This window comes from Tachypleus tridentatus, chromosome 10 (genome assembly GCF_004210375.1).
Source record: "Tachypleus tridentatus isolate NWPU-2018 chromosome 10, ASM421037v1, whole genome shotgun sequence".
Classification (NCBI taxonomy): domain Eukaryota; kingdom Metazoa; phylum Arthropoda; class Merostomata; order Xiphosura; family Limulidae; genus Tachypleus; species Tachypleus tridentatus.
This window is the reverse complement of record NC_134834.1, coordinates 184,643,064-184,664,741: the sequence shown is the minus strand read 5'-3', so window position 1 is coordinate 184,664,741 and position 21,678 is coordinate 184,643,064. Positions and strand designations below refer to the sequence as shown.

The 21,678-nt window shown below is 35.6% G+C and overlaps 1 protein-coding gene across 3 annotated transcripts in view; it reads left to right on the top strand.

The window, feature by feature from the left end:
• rod (kinetochore component rough deal) overlaps window positions 1-21,678 on the top strand; it is a 68,601-nt gene that overhangs the window by 18,164 nt on the left and 28,759 nt on the right. For all 3 annotated transcript variants that reach the window (XR_013016789.1, XM_076465672.1, XM_076465674.1), the window contains exons 17-25: window positions 1,985-2,074; window positions 3,079-3,126; window positions 13,084-13,151; window positions 14,257-14,362; window positions 16,414-16,557; window positions 16,887-16,943; window positions 17,609-17,734; window positions 18,900-19,022; window positions 19,180-19,323. Coding sequence is in view for 2 of the 3 variants with exons in the window: in XM_076465672.1 (XP_076321787.1) it covers window positions 1,985-2,074; window positions 3,079-3,126; window positions 13,084-13,151; window positions 14,257-14,362; window positions 16,414-16,557; window positions 16,887-16,943; window positions 17,609-17,734; window positions 18,900-19,022; window positions 19,180-19,323 (906 nt within the window). In the remaining variant the exon portion in view is untranslated. The remainder of the gene's footprint in view (window positions 1-1,984; window positions 2,075-3,078; window positions 3,127-13,083; window positions 13,152-14,256; window positions 14,363-16,413; window positions 16,558-16,886; window positions 16,944-17,608; window positions 17,735-18,899; window positions 19,023-19,179; window positions 19,324-21,678) is intronic.

The following is a 21,678-nucleotide window of genomic DNA, read 5'->3' as shown; positions in this document are numbered from 1 at the left end:
TTCTTTTAATTATTTATTTTGCTTGGTGTTTAGAGTATTAGCTTTGGAAATACAGTTGACCACACACTTTAAGCATACGAGGGCTGTTCAAAAAATACGCGGACTGTTTGAATTGCTCAGCTCCAGTTGGTTCCAGGGGAATCCGCTTGGTGTCGCTAGGTTCGCACAGATCAGCTGATTACGACGACATTTCTCGATTGCAGATATCTTCATTTGTGTATTAGCTACACGGTTTTAAGTGAAGTGCGATTTTTTTGTTTGGCGGATTTCAGAATGAATGACCTGAAGGAGCAACGACTTGCTGTGAAATTTTGTGTTAAACTTGGAAAATCTGTGACTGAAACTTTTGCTATGCTTAACACAGCTTACGGTGATGTTGCTATGAAGCGTACGGCATGTTTCAAGTGGTATGAACGTTTTAAGGATGGTCGACAGTCCATTGAAGATGATGAGCGCCCTGGACGCTCTTCCACGCCAACTGACCGACAAAATCAACACCCTGGTGCGGGCAAATCGACGTCTGACTGTCAGGGAGGTTGCTGAAGAGTGTGGGATATCAGTTGAATCTTGTTACGAGATTTTGACTGAAAAATTGAAGATGCACCGCATTGCTGCGAAATTTAACCCTCAGAACTCGTGTGTTTTTGGCCAAACACTCAATCACTGTTCTTCCCCACCCCCCTACTCACCTGACCTTGCTCCTTGCGATTTTTTTCTTGTTCCCCAAACTCAAAAGACCCTTGAAAGGAAGAAGATTTGAGACGATTCCCGAGATTAAGGCAAATGCGACGAAGGAGAAGGAGCTGGAGGACATTACAAAAGAAGCGTACCAGGACTGTTTCAACAAGTGGAAACACCGTTGGGATAAGTGTGTGCGTTGGGGAGGAGAGTACTTTGAAGGGGTCCCAGACCTGTAACTTCTAAATAAAGTACATTTTGTTTTATGACGTAAGTCCGCATATTTTTTTAACAGACCTCGTATATGACCCATCAGAGCTCTAGAATTCTAGTTCTCTGTACTTGTTTTGACTCATTCAGATAAAATATACCCCCCCCCCCCAGTAAGTTTTTTTAATTATGCTGAAACAGTTAATTTGTGAAGCTGCCAGCTTTAGCTTTATCATGTCGTATGGTAAATTCCATACCTATAACATTCATGTTGTGTCTGTTGTGTAACAGTCTAACTGATACTGTAAATGAAAGTAACAGTAACTAAATACCTTAAACAGGAACACTAGCTGTTGTTTGAACTACTGTTAAATCTCAGTTGAAGTGTTATGTACTTATGAAGTTAGACCTGCTAATTACATGGAATTTGTAGTTGTAAAACACCTATGTTGTCATTAAGTGGACTGGATTTTGCTTTCTCTCTCTCTTTCTTTCAAACATGGGCACAAAAACGTATCAATAGACTGGGAAAGACTGATGTGGAAAAATAATTGGTTTAGGCTTCTATCTGATCTCACAAGTCACATAAACTTGAAAAACCAAACAATTTATACAAATCATTTAAAACTAAAGGAGATCAGGCCAAAATAATTTAAACATTATAAGGTTGTGAAATGTTGAACAGAGGTAAAAGGTTTATTTTCAGTAAGTTCAAATTTAGAAAAACACAAAAGTTGAATTATATACATAAACCAGTAGAACTTCTGAGGTTAATTTGTTTCAGACACCAAATATTTACCTAGTAGTAGCAACAGTGGAGGACAAAAAGAAGTTGAAATCTTTCAGAACACATGATCCTTTTGAGAAGTTGAAATCTTTCAGAACACATGATCCTTTTGAGAAGTTGAAATCTTTCAGAACACATGATCCTTTTGAGAAGTTGAAATCTTTCAAAACACATGATCCTTTTGAGAAGTTGAAATCTTTCAGGACACATGATCTTTTTGATTTTCTTTTCTATAATACTTCCAATTTGATTTTAATATCAAAAATTATGATTTTGAAATTTGCCACTGAATGAGTTTTTCTTTTCCAGGATGATCATTTTGTTGCAGAATGTTGCTTACAGGCAGCACCTTCAAGTTATCTCGGAGTTTATTCTTTACTAAACTTTGCTCAGAAAAGAGTACGTCTTAGTTAGTAATAATTTTTAAAACTTAAACAGGTTTTTTTCTTTTATGGGTTTATGTCTTGTTTTTCTGTTGCTGTTTGTCATTTTGAGCAGCTTAACCAAATGTAACTTAGATTTTTATCATAATTACAAGATAGTACAAAGTTTTGAAACATTTGTAATGTGTCTGTAATAGTCTGAGTTATTAGAAATTACTCTTGGTTGATAGAGAACCTTCTCATTGTGAATGTCCTTCACACTATAGATGGAAAAAATGGAATGCACCATATACTCACAAAGTACGTGTGTTAATGTGAAATACTGTATAAATAACTCACATTTTTCTTCTTTAATTTTAACTTATTAAATTAATACTAAATTGAATAAATAGAGTTTATGAAACAGAAAAAGGAGACAATAAGTAATTTGTCTGTCAAAGAAACTGAAGGAATTGGTGCTGGACAAATCTTTAAAGGTTTGTAAACTTGTAGTATATATATATAGTGTTTTAACTTGTGTTAAGGAAACTTTTACAGAAGGTCTCTTGGTGTTAAAACAGTAGAATACGTTAATGTGTGTTAAGTAAACTTTAACAGAAGGTCTCTTGGTGTTAAAACAGTAGAATATGTTAATTGTGTTAAGTAAACTTTAACAGAAGGTCTCTTGGTGTTAAACAGTAGAATATGTTAATGTGTTTTAAGTAAACTTTAACAGAAGGTCTCTTGGTGTTAAAACAGTAGAATATGTTAATGTGTGTTAATTAAACTTTTACAGAAGGTCTCTTGGTTTTAAACAGTAGAATATGTTAATGTGTGTTAAGTAAACTTTAACAGAATGTCTCTTGGTGTTAAAACAGTAGAATATGTTAATGTGTATTAAGTAAACTTTAACAGATGGTCCCTTTCCATTAGCAGAGTGTTTAATTATCCTAACATAGTTTTACTGTTTTGTCTTGTAAGCTTATCAGTTCACAAACATCATTATAAAAGTAGTGAAATTGAATGTAATATATTTTCTAGCTTGAAGATTGTAAGAAGTGTGAAGACCAGTGTATTTTAATAAGTTTGGTAAGTGTTTGTTATTGTTTCTGATTCATCTAATCTTCCTACTTTGAGTGTTATATATTGTTATTTTGAATAATTTCAGTTTTTTTTCCATAAGAATGTTTGTTAGTTCACTACTGTTAACGAGACTATTAAAAGTGACAAAATGCTCAACACTGTCTTAGGACATGGAACAGCAGACATGAACAGTGAGAAAGATTAGCAAGGGTAACACTTGAGACTATTCCACCAGGTGGGCTGAGTGTGATATGGTGATTGGTACACCAAGGTTTAAATCATGATGTCACTGATCATACATTTCCAAAAATGAAAATGTTATAGAAGTGACAGTTAGTCCCACTATTCTGCTGAAAGAGCTGGACAAAGCCCTTGTAACAGTAGCTCAAAATTAGTCATGGGCATACCTGAACTGTAGGCATCTGAAGTTGTTTGTTTAGCCCATTAGCTCGTACAGTCTTTCAGGTAGGTCTACTGTGTGTTAGAGCTATTCTTTTGTGAAAAACAAAGCACAATCATCTTTTACAATAACTCCAAAAATGATTTCATTGTTTTAAGTATATTCTGCAGGTGAGGGGGAATGTGTTACCAAATCAGCATAATACCATTCATAAAAATATTGACATTAAAAGTCTCGATAGAATCTGGTAGTATCTGAACATTTGTTAAATACATGAATTAAAACTTAAAAGGAATTGTAACATTCACAGATGTTCCTTTATGGGTTGTATGTACTACAATTACTGTTTACTTCATTCACAGCATATCACTGAATTTGCCTGGCATCATTAGAATAGATACAACAATTAAAGCCAACAAACTGATGTTTAAAAAGGAATGAAATGAAAATGTACAGCAATACTAATCAACAAGCATATGGTTTCTTAATCATGTGCTTGTCCATTAGTAGTGTCATAGATGGTCAAGTAATTTCTTTTCTTAAGGTTAAATTCTGTTAGCCCTAGTTTTTGTATTTCAACTGATGATACCTGGTAAACCTGTGAAATATTGAGAGCAAAATAAGCAAAACTTGTACTACGTACAACCAGTCTCAATAAAAATAAACAAAATAATACAAATATATGTGTATAAATCTTGTGAAATATTTTAGCAACCCTTGATGTAGAATGCCTGTGCTGTTTTAAACAATCAATCGAGAAAACTTGTTTTTGGAATTAGTGATGTATTGCTGTTTTATGAACCAGTTATCATTCTTGTGAGATTTATGATTTTAATTCAATAATAATTGCATTGTTAATGATATTCAGTATAGTTACCAATAATAATTATTATTAAATTACATTGTTAATAATATTCAGTATAGTTACATCTCTTACAAAATTGTAGAAAAGTACTTTCAAATAAATTTTAATTGGCAAATAAAGTATTTATAGCCGGGTGGTTAGGGTGTTTGACTAGCAATCTCTGGGTTATGGGTTCAAATCCCCATCACTTAACATGCTTGCCCTTTCAGCAGAGAAAGTGTTATAATGTGGCTGTCAGTCCCACTATTCTTTGGTAATAGAGTAAACCAAGAGCTTGTGGTAGGTGATGTTGACTGTGTGTCTTCACTTTAATATGTCACTGCTAAATTATGAACGGCTAGTACAGATAGCCCTCAAGTAACTTTGTGCAAAATTTAAAACAGACTAAAGTAGTTCTTTGGGTATTAACACAGTTGTGCAAACCTTGTGATTCTACTTAATGTGATATGAGTGTTATACATATTTAGGTTCAGTTCTGGTCTGGTCATTAATTAATTGCTTTGAGCTGATTCCAACTTTTGATAAGAGCTCACAGTAGAGTATTATTGTAGAAATGCAAGAAACACTGCATAATCTCTTAAGCCTGTTACAAGATTGACAACACATTGATATTATAATATAAAGTTTAACGAAGATTTGTTTGCTTGTTAAGCACAAAACTACACAAAACCCAGTTTCTAGCAGTAGAAGTCTGCAGACAGACCACTGGAGGATAATATAAAGTTTAAATATTTATACCCCTTGGAGTGGATTCCTGTATGTGGTGAGGAGACCTCCCAGTGAAGGTTCTGTTCTTTCAGTTTACCTCCTCTGGGATTTAAACATCCACCCAAGTGTTTGCCGTGCGTGGCGACCTGTGAAAGGAGGAGAAGATCCTGGTGGTTGAGGGGTCCAACCCTAACACACCACTTTGGCTTTGAATTCCTGTAGACAGGTGGCCTTTGGGTGGCCCCCCTTGAATCATTTGGCTGGTCCACTTGGGCTAGAGTCAACCAAGTACCAGTGTTGGAAGTTCTCAACGGGTGTTGTGGACATTGTGTCTGATGCTGCTGATATAGTGCTTACGAAATCCTGGCGTTGCTGTTATGTCCTTGCATGACATTGTAGTGCGTCCCCTTGTAGGGCTTCATGGTGGGTGGGGTCAGTGGGTACCGAAATTTTCCTTTTTTCCTATGGATCCTCCTACAACATATTTAAATAAAATAGTGAAAAAACAGTCAATAGGTAAATGACCATGTCTTGAAGACTCTGAGCAGCAATCTTCAACATCTGTAACACACGTACCTCATTTTCTTATATTACATTCTCTTTCAGAAAAATCTTTAGGGCAAATGTCCCCTTATTTATTCAGAAGGGAATAGAGGGTCTTGCTGGCTCTCCAAAGTCAGTAAAGAAGCTTCAATCTGGAGACATATTGGTTGAAACATCCACATCCCAACACAGTGAACTCCTCTTGAATTCAAAGGCAATTGGGGATGTACCTATTGAGGTTACACCTCATACTACCTTGAATTCATTACGAGAAGTTGTTGTTGAGAGGGATTTGAAGAACGTTACAGAGTCAGAGATTCTCGCTGGTCTCTCCACTCAAGGAGTTTCTGCAGTGAGGCGCATCTCCACTCTCAATGATGGAGTTACACTGCCGACAAATATCCTTGTTTTGACAGTTACATCACCACGTGCACCTGCCACCATCAAGGCAGGTTATCTTAATTGCAGAGTACGGCCATACATTCCAAACCCTCTCTGATGTTTCCAGTGTCAGAGTTTTGGTCACTCAAAGACGTCATATCGTGGTTCCCTGACAGGTGCTCGTTGTGGTGGCAAGGACCACGATGCCTATGAGTGTGAAATGGACCTACATTGTGTCAATTGCAATGGTTCTCACCCTTCCGACTTTCGTTCTTGCCCAAAATGGTTGGAGGAAAAGAGGTGCAGCGTTTGAAAATGACTCATTACTTATCCTGAGGGACGAAAATTGCTGTCCACCACTTCATCTCAGACATATGCTGCTGTACTTCATTCCACAACTACAATGGGAGTGCAGACAGATCTCTCTGTGCCTCCATGGTTAAAAAGGTTGATGAATCAACTTCTACACCCATCTCTGTTCCTCCCATACATTCCAACAAACCTCAAGATCCACATCATTCGGTTTCAAATACAGGCATTTCTTCTGATACATCTTTTTCTCCCATCCCAAGATGCAAAACAATCATTTGTTCGCATCCTCAGTCACTGGAATCCCCTTCCAACAACAAAGACCTGCCCAATCGACCCAGGGCAGGATCCATGGAGGTCAATAGTCCTCCTCCAAATAAGGACAGTAAGGAAAAAAGACATGGTCGTAATCAGAAGGGTTCTCCAGCTACTTCACCTACCCATCATTAAAAATGGCAACCTTGATACAATGGAACTGTGGTGGTTTCATGCGTGCCATTTTTCCGCTGAAACGCGGATTTCCGCAGTTTTCAAACGGCCAACGATCACCCACGAGATTCGTGTAAATTCGAGGAGAAAATATGAGCGATTTGGGGGCCAGGTAGGTGGTTTTTGAGGAGAAATCGTATTTTTTCAATGTTTATTGCAGAAAAAAAAAATCTGACCGCCATCTTTGAGGCAGTCTCATTTCGTCTCGTTGCAGGTCTCGTGGTCTGGTATCATGTGCATACCAGACGATAAAATATTCTCTACGCTCCAAAGAAATAACAGCGATTGAAATGTTTAAAAGGAAAGATGTTCATTTTGATCCTGTAGACAAGAGAATGTGTAAGGACATTAGATCAGCAGCTTCAAAGTATACCTCAAAGCTGAGGGAGAATCAGAAGAAAAGGTCAGAAAGGCTTGAGGCCTATGGTTCTGTGAAATCTGGCCCAGCCACCTTGGCTAAAGAAAAAGTCTTGAAAGCCACAGAGAGCTGCCCATTCAGAGGAGAGAAAAAAAGCTCGGAAGAGAGCACTGGAAACCCTTGTCTCGAAAAAGAGGAAAGTAGCCAAGATTGATTAAAGGAAATTAAGTGATTTGAAATTTGACTGTTATTTATGCAGCAGAGCAGAAGTTGATATCAGTGACTGAAAAACATTTTATTATTATCTGCAGCATACAGTGCCAGTGGTTAATTTTAAAGCATATCATTAATTTTATTTTGAAGCAATGTCAAAGCTTTCCTTGATTTGCTGTTTCAGTTTGTATTGTGAAAGAATGAAAAATATACTGATATTGAGGTACCAGTAATTTACTGACTAGATTGTATAGATGAACAAGTTTTACTGTAGGTAGTCATGTAGAGTAATTTTAAGTAATTTGAAATTTTAATGGAATACATGCAGCAGAGCAGTAGTTGTTGATGTCAGTGACTGTACAAAATTTAATTTCTGAGGCATATCACTGATATCAGTAGTTTAATATTGAACCATATCAGTAGTTGAATTTTTAAGCAATGTCATAGCTTTCCTTCATATGCTGTTTTAGTTTGTATTGTCAATTTGTGAAAGAATGTAAAATTCACCGACATTAAGGTACCAGTAGTATAATGACAAGATTGCATAGATGAACAATTTGAACTGTAGGTAGTCATGATTAGTCAAAAGAGTAATTTTATGTGATTTGAAAATTGTATGGAATATATGCAGCAGAGAAGTAGTTATTGGCAATAACTGTAAAACATTTAATTGGCAGCATACCAGTAGTTGATGATGATGATGTTATTGATGACAAAAAGGATAATAATGAAATGATTTGTATTTGAAATATTTACTGAGTTATTTTGGCTTTATTAACTCATTATTAATAGATTTTGATTTAGAAAAAAATTAAACTGAATAAATAGCAAATAAACAATCTTAAATTTCATTTATTTACTTTTTATTTTATTTGTTAATTTTAGATATTTTGATATATCTTCTAAAAATGAATGCAAATTAAAGAATAAATCAATCTGTTAAAACTATAAATGAAAGTTATAGTTTTATTAGTTTGATTTAGTATTTTAATTTCCTTTTGTTATTTTATATGATATATATTGTGTACTTTTCCAACATTGCAATGTCAAAAACATAAAGAAATTATGTCCCAGATTGCACCAAATAGCATCCAATTTTTTCCATTTTTTTAATTTCCGGGGCATGCCCCGGACCCCTAGTCAGGCACTGTGGCCAGGCTATATACCTTTTCCTTCCTCTTTTTTCATAAATGTCATTGGCATGCCTGTGGTTTACATTCTAACCTGGATAATATCAAAACACTGATTACTTCCTACCATCCTGTATGTCTTTTATAACAAGAAACATTTCTAAAACCTGCTGATACAGTCACCATTTGGCAGTTTTCTTTGTACAGAAATGACAAGCTGTGTGATGGACGAGTACATGGAGGGGTGGCCCTATTGGTTGATCAGCATGTGCCCACCCTGTCTTTGTCACTCAACACACCTTGGAGGTCGTAGTCATCTGTGTTTCCTTGGGTCATACCATCACTGTTTGTTCTTTCTATCTGTCCTCTGGAGAGACATATGATCAATCAGTCCTTGATGCTCTCATTAAACAGTTGCTGTCTCCCTTTCTCATCCTGAGGGACTTTAATGGACATCATCCCCTCTGGGGAAGTGCTGTTATTGAAAGGAAGGGTTGCTCTGTAGAGCGTATGCTCTTTGATCACAATTTTTTCTTTTCAATTCTGGTTCTTCCACTTATTTTCATGCACCTAGTCAGTCCTTTACCGCTATTGATCTCTCGGTTTGCTCCCCTTTCTTATTCTCCTATTTTTCATGGAGGGTTGACAATAATCCACTAGGCAGTGATCATTTTCCTATACTTTTGAGAGAGACTGGCTGTGGTTGATGCCACCCTACCCACATGCCCCGGTGGAAACTGGATCAGGCAGACTGGTCCACTTTCACAGCTTTCACAGAACTTGATCCTGCCATGGTGAATCAACCATCAATAGATGACTGTGTGGCAGCGGTAACTGACTGTATTATACAAGCAGCTGCTCAGCAAATTCCAAAACCTCAACACATTTTCCACAATATCTTCATCCATGGTGGAATCCTGCTTGCCACTTGGCACGGAAGGCTCAAAAACAGGCCTGGGATACTTTCCGTTGATATCCCACACTTTCAAATCACATTGCTTTCCAACGAGTCTGTGCACGTGCTAGGTGGGTAAGACGTCAAAGCCAGAAGGAATCTTGGATTAAGTTCACAACTAGCATATCTTCTACCACCAGTTCCAAGGTCATATGGGACAGGATTCGAAAGGTCAGTGGGCACTACAATTCTGTCCCCCTCTCAATCTTACTCTCTGATGGCCAAGAGGTAGCTGATGTCTGGAGCATCGCTGATACTCTAGGTTAAAGCACTTCTGCTTGTTCCTCCACCTTCTTGGCCATCAAGACTCGGGCAGAGTGCTCACCTCTTTCCTTTTGAACTGACTGTCTCTTTGACTATAGTTGTTTCTTTACACTGGTGGAACTGAAAATGGCCCTTCATTGGTTTGGCAATACATCTGTTGGACCTGATAATGTACACTATGACATGCTGCACTATCTCTCTCCTGCTTTTATTGATATTCTTCTAATTGTTTCTAACCAGATCTGGCAGGAGAATATTTTTCCTGATGCCTGGTGCCAGGCTATTATCTTACCTTTCTCTAAGCCTGGGAAAGATCCCAAGATTCCTTCAAACTACCATCCAATTGCTTTGACAAGCTGTCTCTGTAAGACCTTAGAGAGGATGGTTAATGCTCGTTTTGTTTAGTTCCTCGAATCAAACAACCTCCTCTTGCCCACCCAGTGTGGGTTCCGACAACAGCACTCCACCACAGACCACCTAATTCAACTTGAAACATCAATCAGAGAAGCCTTTCTCAAATGCCAACATCTTGTATCAATATTCTTTGACATGGAGAAGGCTTATAACACAACATGAAGGTATGGCATTTTGCAAGACCTCCATGTTTATGGGTTACGTGACCATTTACCCATGTTTGTTAAAAATGTTTTAATGGACAGGAGATTCCAAGTTTTTGTGGGTTCAACACTTTCCTGTTCTTTTGTACAGGAACTTGGGGTTACTCAGGGCTGTGTTTTGAGTGTCACACTTTTCAGTATAAAAATAAATGCCATCACTGAACAACTCCCTCTCACTGTTGCAAATGGGCTATATGTCGATGACTTTCACATCTCGTGTCAGTCGTCGAACATAAGATATATTGAGTGGCAACTACAAACTGCCCTCAATCGTGTACTGAAGTGGACTACAGCGAAAGGCTTTAATTTTTCTCTCTCTAAACCCGTTTGCATGCACATTTGCTGCCAACGGGGTATTCACCCTGATTCTGAACTCCGTATTGGTGAAGTTTTGTTGCCAGTGGTCCCTGAGACCAAGTTCTTGGGGCTTATCTTTGACCGTAAGCTGACCTTTATACCACACTTAAAGCAGCTATGGGTCAAATGCACAAGAGCACTGGATATCCTCCGTGTTCTCTCTACCACCAGTTGGGGAACAGATCGATGTTCTATGTTAAAGATATATCGTGCTCTTTTTCGATCAAAACTTGACTATGGATCAATGGTCTATGGCTCTGCCAGACCCTCGGCCTTAAAGATGCTGGACCCCATTCATCATCAAGGACTTCAACACTGCACTGGAGCTTTCCGCACTTCTGCAGTACAAAGCTTATATGCAGAAACTCATGAACCTTCTCTGCACCTTTGCCGTTTGCAACTTCTTTACTTTATTCTTCGAAATTTCATTCCTTATCAAAGCATCCCACCTGGGGATGTGTTTTCCTTCCTCAGTGGGCCATACTTTTTCAGAACAGACAATCTGCCATTGCTCCTTTTGTCCTTTGCATCCAGGTGCAATTGGGTCTGTCCTTGGATAACATTGCAGAATCCACTGGTCAGCTCATCCCACCATGGCTTATTAGAGCCCCCAAATGTGACCTTTCTTTAAATCATCTGAAAAAGGCAGATACTCCCGATTGGAAGTACCGTCTTTTATTTAATGAACATCTTTCGAACAATCATTCCATTCCAATTTATATGGATGGTTCCAAATCAGGTAATTCTGTGGGCTCTGCCATGGTTTGTTGTGGTTCGGTGGTTGCGTGCAGAATCCCCTCTACAGCTTCTGTGTTCATTGCTGAACTGTATGCCATATCTTTTGTGCTGGATCATATTGAAGCTAAGCAGTACTCCAACTGCACTATTTATACTGACTCCCTTAGTTCTCTGCTGACCTTGGAATCACTTCACGTTGGCTCTCACCCTGTTCTCACTGATATTCAAAACCGACTGGCCCATTTCTCATTAACATCTACTTCTGTCCAGTTTTTCTTGATACCAGGCCACGTTGGTATTTGCGGGAACAAGCTTGCAGACATGGCAGCTAAATCTATCTGCTCTGCCACTATCACCTCTGTGCCTATTCCGTACATGGACTATGGTGTTATCTTCAAGGCTCGGCTCCGTGCCAGCTAGCAGTCCACTTGGAGTGAGCAACGCGACAACAAACTTTTTCAAATCAAACCCAAAATTGGACTTTGGCCATCTAGCTCTGTAAGGTTCAGAAGGAGGAAGTTGTTCTAACAGTTTTGTAACTGTGACCAATCGTTTTTTTATCTGGAACTGTTGCACCAATGTGTAGTTTGTGTAACACTCAGATCACTGTAAGCCACATTTTACTCTCTTGCCATTGTTACGACTCTCAACGACGGTACTATTTTAAACATGTTCTCTCCCAGGGTTTTTCCATAACATTGGACAATGTTATTGGTGATGGTGACACTGTCCATCTTGATAAAGTTTTCAGTTTTTTAATGTCCATTAATCTTTTTAATCTCATTTAAGTGTTGGATATTTATTCATTACACCTTTTTAATTGTGGTTCCCTTTTCAGAATCTAAATCTCTCTAGCTCAATTTGAAATTGGAAAATGGCCAGAACATTAAATAACTTGACACCAGGACTGGAAAGGTCAGCTTGAGGTTACAAACTCTGCTGTTTGAACTACTCGTTAGTCGTCCTGGCAAGTTGTTATTACAAATTTGGTGCATGTCTTTTCACACTTTTATTACTTTAACTTTTGGTACTGGCCATAATGACACATAACCCAGAACCAGGACTGGAAAGGCCAACTTCAGGTTACTGACGGTGGTTCTTGTACTTACCTGTTAGTCTTCCTGGCAGGTTATGATCATTACCATTTTGCAAGAGGAAAGTCCTTTACAACTTCTCTTACTCTGCTTTCTCTCTTAACATTGTAGACTAGGTGTCAACATTGATTTTAAGCTTTTTCTGTTTTTCAAGATGTTTTGTTCTACCTTCATTTCCTTTTATATATTTAACTACATTTAATTTATTTTTACCTTTTTACTGGACGTTTGGTGCAGATAGCCTAGCTGCTTTGTGCCATAAAACACTAAATCAATCAATAAATGTTTATTGTTGGTGTAAGACAAAAGCAGCATTATCAAAATAATATTTAAAGTTCTTATATTTAATCTTCAGTATTTTCAAATTATCACATTTTGTTTTATTTAAAATATCTTCTAGCAGACTATAACCTTTCACCTAAAAAAATTTGTATTTCATTGCTATTTTCTACATGTTCATTATAAACTCATATTTTTAAGTTAACTACCAAAAATGTGATGAATATAAACTGTTTTAAGTTCATTAATTTATTTTGGGTCAGGTTAATAATCGATTACATCGACTAGTGACACTGTTGGAAATAATTGAAGAAAGTGAAATTGATTTTGGGTGAGTCTAACTTTTTTATTTTGTCAACCAGAAAAGGGCAAATTTTATTATCGCTAGTTTTCCAAAAATATCAAACACTAAACTTTAATGGGCAATCTGTGAGATGTCATATGAAATGTCTTTAGCGATAGTTTTCAATAACTGCAAACGAAAGAAAGCTGCTAAGATCTCAGAAGTTATAGTGATGAATATTATGGTTGCCATCTGATAATTGTGTGTTAATTCTTATTAATGCTTATTGTATACATAAAAATTATTTCAATTTGTTGTAGTGTATACAGCATTTTAGTGAGAGAGCTCCAACCACTAGAAAAGGAAAGATTTTAGATAGGTTTAATAGCTAAATGACATAAATTGACAGTGAGATCTCTGAATGATGACATTCTTGTGAAGCACAAATGTTTCAAAAACTAAAGCCTGAATATCCTACCAGGTAACGGTGTATTGAATTCTCCAATGTCAGTGAAAATCTGTGCATTTTATAAACTTTGTGAATTTCAGAATCAAAGGAAAAATATTTCCTGAATTAAAGTATTCCTATTTTTGTGCTCAGCTTCTGACTTATTTAGGTTGGCACTCTTGTAGTAAAATTCAGGATTTGATCCTACAATTTGGGCGCAGTACACAGATTTATTGTGCAACTCAGTGCTTAACAACAGAAAATTCTTTTGTGACTTGTTAAAGGAAGCTTGTTTTCTGAAAGCTCTTACATTATAAAGTTATTAATCTGACTCAACATATAGATCATTGGTCGTAAACATAGGAAAATAAATATTTTCAGGTAACACGTGATTACAAACCACAGGTAGATTGAGAATCATAATAATTTGTATTATGAGAACTGTTTGAAATACAGCTATTTAAGACTGTTAAAATTACTAAAATGTAAATAACTTCATTCAACAAAAGGATTATTCATTTGATGTTCATACTAGTTTATGTATTTCAAAAACAAGAACTTTAAATTGAAACTTTTTTTTTTGATAACAGAAAATATTTTGTGTTTCCTTCTCATTCTGTTACTGAGCAAAGTTCTTTAAGTGGTTTATTTCTATCAGAGTTTGATAAATGTAATACTTAATGTAGCTTTTTAAAAATATTCCAGGATAAAATGGTGGGAGTTTTCAAAAGCTGATTTACTAGATATGTTTCTCAACTTCCTGAGAAAAAACAGTACAACAAAGGCTTTTCTTCTGTGGAACCAGCATCAGGTCAGTCGAATTAGATATTCTGTCAGAGGAAAAGCAGTTTCAGTGCTCTTCCAGATCAGTTGTGTTAGGTATACCACCTGCTTAACTCTGTAACTACTAGTGCCATTTTTTAAATTATTTTATGTGTGGTGGAACAGAATTACCTTCAAAATGTAATTAAACCACTTTACTATCAGTATATATAAATGAAATGAGTGTTATAATATATTCTATAATTTGAAGTTTTATGTTATTTAAGTTCTAGTTCCTTTTTTTCAAAAGAAACGTTTAAAAAACAACTTAAAACTGCAGTTTTTGTGTCATGTGAAACACATTCTGTGTAAAATATCCTTAAATGGGGTTCACTGTTACCCTCATAAGCTGGCAATTTACATGAGTATCTAGACCAGGGGTTCCCAATCGGTTGGTCACGACCCCACAGGGGGTCACAAAGCCTTGGCAGGAGAGTCGTGTAGCCTTGTTAGAAGTAGCTTGGGATAACATTAATTTTATTTCATCAATTACATTTTCATGTCGCAAGTGCCAAAAGGTTGGGAACCCCTGATCTAGACATTGATTTACATGTGTTTCAACTATCGTGACATAAGGTAAAAAGTCTGCAGCTCGATTAACTGGGAAAGAGATAAATTTTCCAACTCTAGATTTGTGTCATGCCCACCTTATATACTTTGCCTTGAAATCTATATCATGCACATAGTTAGTTGATACACGTGTTTATAGTCATTAGAAAGAGCTGACTTTACACTATACTTCACCAATTATTAATTTGAAATTGGCACACAGTTTTTGTATTGAAGTAGATGTCACTGTCATTAGTATCGTTGTCTCCTTGATCGACTACAGCACTTACAATAGTTTCTTACTTAAATATGTTATAGCTAGAACTATGTTTAAGGTGTATTTAAGTCTTATTTTAATACTGTACTTAATTTTGTATTTATTTTGTATTTTAGAAATTATATTTCAATGGTTTAATGATTTTATTAAGTTTAATTTGTTGTTACCTGAACTGTGAAAGGATATAAACAATAGGGCGTCGTTTACGTATGCACAGGATACACTGTATAATGATAACAAAGCCCTGCTGGCACCAGTTGATTTATCAGTATAAATAATAGAAGATAAAGAATTGGAAAGGAAATTTTAAAAATAAATTATGAGTGAAAAGATAAATTAGCAAAATTAGTCATAAAAAAAACAAATTGTTGAAGAGTTATAAGGTATGTACATATTTCCATTTCTTAATTTTAAATCTTTAATTGCACAGTACATTGATAATAATAGGTAAAGTTAGTTATACATTAGAGAAAATGTAAAATAAGATATAAACATTTACCTTTTAAACTGTTTGTTTTCACTTAGGAGGCTGTAGAAATTATACGAATGAAATCTGAAACTAAAATAATAAATAACATTTTTGTATTTTACCTAAAAACCACCTTGCAAATGAATTATATCAGAGTTCAAGTGCAAACAACTACATCAAATAATTTTTTATCAGAAATTGTTGAAAAAATTAAATAATTTTATTGATGCTACATACTTTTAGGAATGTTCTTAAACTTTATACAATTTCATCTACTAGTTTTATTTTTGTAATGAAATATGACAAGAGTGCTGCTACCTATTCTCTGATAGAGAACCTGGAGTTTTAAGAGTATTCATGACTTTGGTCAAAAGACCTTCACATGCATGTGACGTACTAGTCAGAAGATGTTTTTATTTAAATATTATACTCCCCACTAAACAAACTAAACTCTCCAATATTCATTCCTATTAAAAGGGTTTTCTTATCAGCAACAAATCCTCTGTAGATATTGTGTCTAAATGATCATTGTTTTCTGAATATTTAGGATCTAAAAATTATTTTGTGCATGCAAACATTTCAACCGGTTGCTGTTTATTAGTGCTGAATGTGCTGACAGTTGTTGAGTAGGGTTGTTACAATCTTTGGATAGATCTGTACATTTTATTTATTATATGATAAAAAAGCAGACAAAAAAAAACTTGTCTCATCTGTATTTTTTTTACATATTTCTCGCTTTACCTAGGGAGAGTTAGCTGTAAGGTTAACAGAAGATGTTATAAAGGACATTTTACACTTGATGCCAGATGGTTTGTGCACTAAGGAACTTGTTATGTGGTTAGAGAAAAATTTTATTCCTGTTATACTGCGACAGATTCCATCAGCAGTGGTAAGATAACCGATCGTTTTCTGTGGTTTTAAAGAGTTTGAGAAAAGGTTATTAATATTTCTAGTTCGTTTTTCTGATATTTTGAAGAAGTAGTGTATTTACAAGATGATACAAGTTTATCAGTTGTAGAAAATACTTTAAACCATATTTTTGTGTGCAGAAAAAATATCCAACATTTTTCAGAGAATAAGAAATGTTAAAAACAGGAGATGACACATACGTAACAGGAGAGGAATTATTTCATTGGTCTTTAGTTATTTATTTTTATTGTGTTTATTTGTAACTGTGAAAATATTCAGACATAAACATAAAACTCTTATGTTTTACAGGATATTGTGGCTTCTTGGCTGACCCAGACGGCACTCAACATGGAAGTTCTTAAAAAAGTATTTGTTTTCTGCATTACTGATGTGTGTGTGTGTGTATATAAAAACTATATTTTTAAGTTCTTCCAGGAACAAAAGAATTTGTAAACTCCAAAATACAGGTACTTCTGTTGATTTTAATTAGTGATAAATAGAAATAGTGCATAGTTTTTCTTGTAGCCTGTCTTTACGTTTATACACCTGTGGTGCTAGATACAGAATAAATTCAATTTAAACACCTTTCTTTGCTCTCTAAACGCCTTGTTTCATTAAACACGTTATAAATTGATAACATTTCAAAAGTTCTCTGATATTTGTACTTTGAGTATTTTATGTTACTTTGTTGCAGTTAAAATGTACATTTTATTTTATTTAAATGAATTAATATCCACTGTGGTACATTATAGTTCCTTGATACTAAATCTTAAACCTTGTTCAGCAGGAAACATCAATTATTTTTTTGTGTTCAGTTACTCGAGATAAAAACATTGTATGAAATTTGTTCGAATAGATGATGACTGCTTGTTGTAGAAACACAAGTTTAATTCTAGATTTGTGTCTAATAATAAATAATGAGATGTGTAAGTACATATAACTTTTTATTTTCTAAAACATAATTTAAGTATTTGCTATCAATAACAGGATTATTAATTTTATGTATTGTCTGTTGTTTTTCCCATTAACAGGAATCTTGGCCAGATTCAGCTATTGAACTTCTTGAAGTTCTTCCTAATGTTTGTGATCATGTGGGTCATCAGTCTGTGATGGGAACAACCACTGTATCTGTTGAAATATCTCTTCATTTGTGGCAGGTGAGTTTCAGCTTTTTATTTTGAAGATTCATTCACTCATTTCAGTGATTATTGTTAATATTGTGAACCAAATTTGAATCTAACATTTAACCAGTCATGAAATTTTGTAAACAAAGTTTTCAATACTGGAAATTCTCAAAAGTCAGTTTGATCCAAGAATTTTTCCTGTTAGTTTTTGCAGGCCACGTTGATGTATCTTATAAGTTTAATTTATATTGTTATACACTCAAATAAAAGTCTGTGTAAATGAAAAAAGCATTACATTTGACTTGTTTGTTCTGTAGAATATTTTTTGAATTTCAGTTAAAATTTAATAAGATAACTTGTTATACCACAACTTGAGAGAAGAAAATTATATTAAAACAAAAGCATTACATATGACTTGTTTTGTTTTGCAGAATATTTTTTTAATTTCAGTTAAAATCGAATAAGATAACTTGTTATACCACGACTTAAAGGAAGAAAATCATATCAAAACTAAAGTTTTAAAAAAATTGGTTAAAATAGCTCTTTCTGTCTGTTCCAAAATATTTGTTTGTAACAATGTTATTATCCAAAAGGAAAACTGAGTAAAAAAAACTCAACTCTTTCTTATGGAACTTTAGTCTTGAATGACACATTGTTTTTATCACTAAAGATGTATTTTACATTCTGAAGAAGAAAAAGTTGAAACAAAAAGTTGATATACATTTTTCACGATATTTATTCTTCTGCTGGTGCCTTTCCCATTTTATATATCAGTTAAGTGTATTACATCACATGCTTCCTAGTAGTTAGGATGCTTGACTCTTAATTTGTAGGTTACAAGAACAACTTCTGTCACCAAAAAATTCTTTTTACCTGTTATAGTGTTATAACATGACAGTCATTCTCACTGTTTGATGGTAAAGTGTAGTCCAAGAGTTGACGTTGGGTTTTGTCTGCTAATTCTCTTCTCTCTAGTTTATTGTTTCAAAATCAAGGACAACTAGCACAGATGACCCTCAATAAGCTTTGTGCAAAATTCAATTAACAAACACTGCTATTTATTAAAGTTATTAAACACACTTTAAAATCTTAAGAACAATAAGCAACTAGGATACAATTTATATAGAAACCTGGTTACCCTTAGTAACTACTTTATAATGACACAGTTATATGTTGTTTAACTGATTTCTCTTTGTAGAGAATAGCAGCAACGAGTAGTTCTTCTTTGGCAACTCTTCTGGAGCTCCTTTCCAACCTGAAGGAATTGAAGAATCTGAAAAATAATTATGGATGTCATCTCTCTCTATCAGACTTTTGTCAGGTGCTTATGTAAAAATATTGCCAAAAGAAATAATATTTGAAATGCATACATGAAGGTTTTTTATTGGTTTCGTTTCAAATTCTTAATAATTGAAATAGTTAAATAAATGTTCTAATATCTTAGTTAATCTTAGTATTTTCTATGACATGCTTGGCAGGAAGACAAAGTTGCTGTGGTGTTTCTTATTCTGGACTGGGTGAGAGACATCAACATGATGGAAAGGCTTCTTCAGCTCTTTCTGTGTAACTATATGAAGAAGAATGAGTTAGATGAAGGAAACACATTGCTGAGTTATATACAGGTCAGTGGTTATGGTAACAAGGAAAACTTTGAGATGTGTATGTATGTATATAACTATACATGTATGTACATACAACACCCTGGGTTTTCTGTGTTATCTCAGAATAATTTTGATACAACACTCCCCCCCCCCTGGATATTTGTCAGCTTGGTATAATGATGATGTTAAGGTCTTCTGTTTTGTCCTGTTTGTCACCTCGGTATAGTGATGATGTTAAAATCCCCTGTGTTGTCCTGTTTGTCACCTCGGTATAGTGATGATGTTAAAATCCCCTGTATTGTCCTGTTTGTCACCTTGGTATAGTGATGATGTTACAATCCCCTGTATTGTCCTGTTTGTCACCTTGGTATAGTGATTATGTTACAATCCCCTGTATTGTCCTGTTTGTCACCTCGGTATAGTGATGATGTTACAATCCCCTGTATTGTCCTGTTTGTCATCTCGGTATAGTGATGATGTTAAAATCCCCTGTATTGTCCTGTTTGTCATCTCGGTATAGTGATGATGTTAAAATCCCCTGTATTGTCCTGTTTGTCATCTCGGAATAGTGATGATGTTACAATCCCCTGTATTGTCCTGTTTGTCACCTTGGTATAGTGATGATGTTACAATCCCCTGTATTGTCCTGTTTGTCACCTTGGTATAGTGATTATGTTACAATCCCCTGTATTGTCCTGTTTGTCACCTCGGTATAGTGATGATGTTAAAATCCCCTGTATTGTCCTGTTTGTCACCTCGGTATAGTGATGATGTTAAAATCCCCTGTATTGTCCTGTTTGTCACCTTGGTATAGTGATGATGTTAAAATCCCCTGTATTGTCCTGTTTGTCACCTTGGTATAGTGATGATGTTAAAATCCCTGTATTGTCCTGTTTGTCACCTTGGTATAGTGATTATGTTACAATCCCTGTATTGTCCTGTTTGTCACCTCGGTATAGTGATGATGTTAAAATCCCTGTATTGTCCTGTTTGTCACCTCGGTATAGTGATGATGTTAAAATCCCTGTATTGTCCTGTTTGTCACCTCGGTATAGTGATGATGTTAAAATCCCCTGTATTGTCCTGTTTGTCACCTTGGTATAGTGATGATGTTACAATCCCCTGTATTGTCCTGTTTGTCACCTTGGTTTAGTGATTATGTTACAATCCCCTGTATTGTCCTGTTTGTCACCTCGGTATAGTGATGATGTTAAAATCCCCTGTATTGTCCTGTTTGTCACCTCGGTATAGTGATGATGTTAAAATCCCCTGTATTGTCCTGTTTGTCACCTTGGTATAGTGATGATGTTACAATCCCCTGTATTGTCCTGTTTGTCACCTTGGTATAGTGATTATGTTACAATCCCCTGTATTGTCCTGTTTGTCACCTTGGTATAGTGATTATGTTACAATCCCCTGTATTGTCCTGTTTGTCACCTTGGTATAGTGATTATGTTACAATCCCTGTATTGTCCTGTTTGTCACCTCGTATAGTGATGATGTTAAAATCCCTGTATTGTCCTGTTTGTCACCTCGGTATAGTGATGATGTTAAAATCCCCTGTATTGTCCTGTTTGTCACCTCGGTATAGTGATGATGTTACAATCCCCTGTATTGTCCTGTTTGTCACCTCGGTATAGTGATGATGTTAAAATCCCCTGTATTGTCTTGTTTGTCACCTCGGTATAGTGATGATGTTAAAATCCCCTGTATTGTCCTGTTTGTCACCTCGGTATAGTGATGATGTTAAAATCCCCTGTATTGTCCTGTTTGTCACCTTGGTATAGTGATGATGTTAAAATCCCCTGTATTGTCCTGTTTGTCACCTCGGTATAGTGATGATGTTAAAATCCCCTGTATTGTCCTGTTTGTCACCTCGGTATAGTGATGATGTTAAAATCCCCTGTATTGTCCTGTTTGTCACCTCGGTATAGTGATGATGTTAAAATCCCCTGTATTGTCCTGTTTGTCACCTCGGTATAGTGATGATGTTAAAATCCCCTGTATTGTCCTGTTTGTCACCTCGGTATAGTGATGATGTTAAAATCCCCTGTATTGTCTTGTTTGTCACCTTGGTATGATGGTGATGTTAACGTTCCCTGCATTGTCTTGTTTGTCACCTTGATATAATGATGATGTTAAGGTTCCGTGCATTGTCTTGTTTGTCACCTTGATATAATGATGATGTTAAGGTTCCCTGCATTGTCTTGTTTGTCACCTTGATATAATGATGATGTTAAGGTTCCCTGCATTGTCTTGTTTGTCACCTTGATATAATGATGATGTTAAGGTTCCCTGCATTGTCTTGTTTGTCACCTTGATATAATGATGATGTTAAGGTTCCCTGCATTGTCTTGTTTGTCACCTTGATATAAT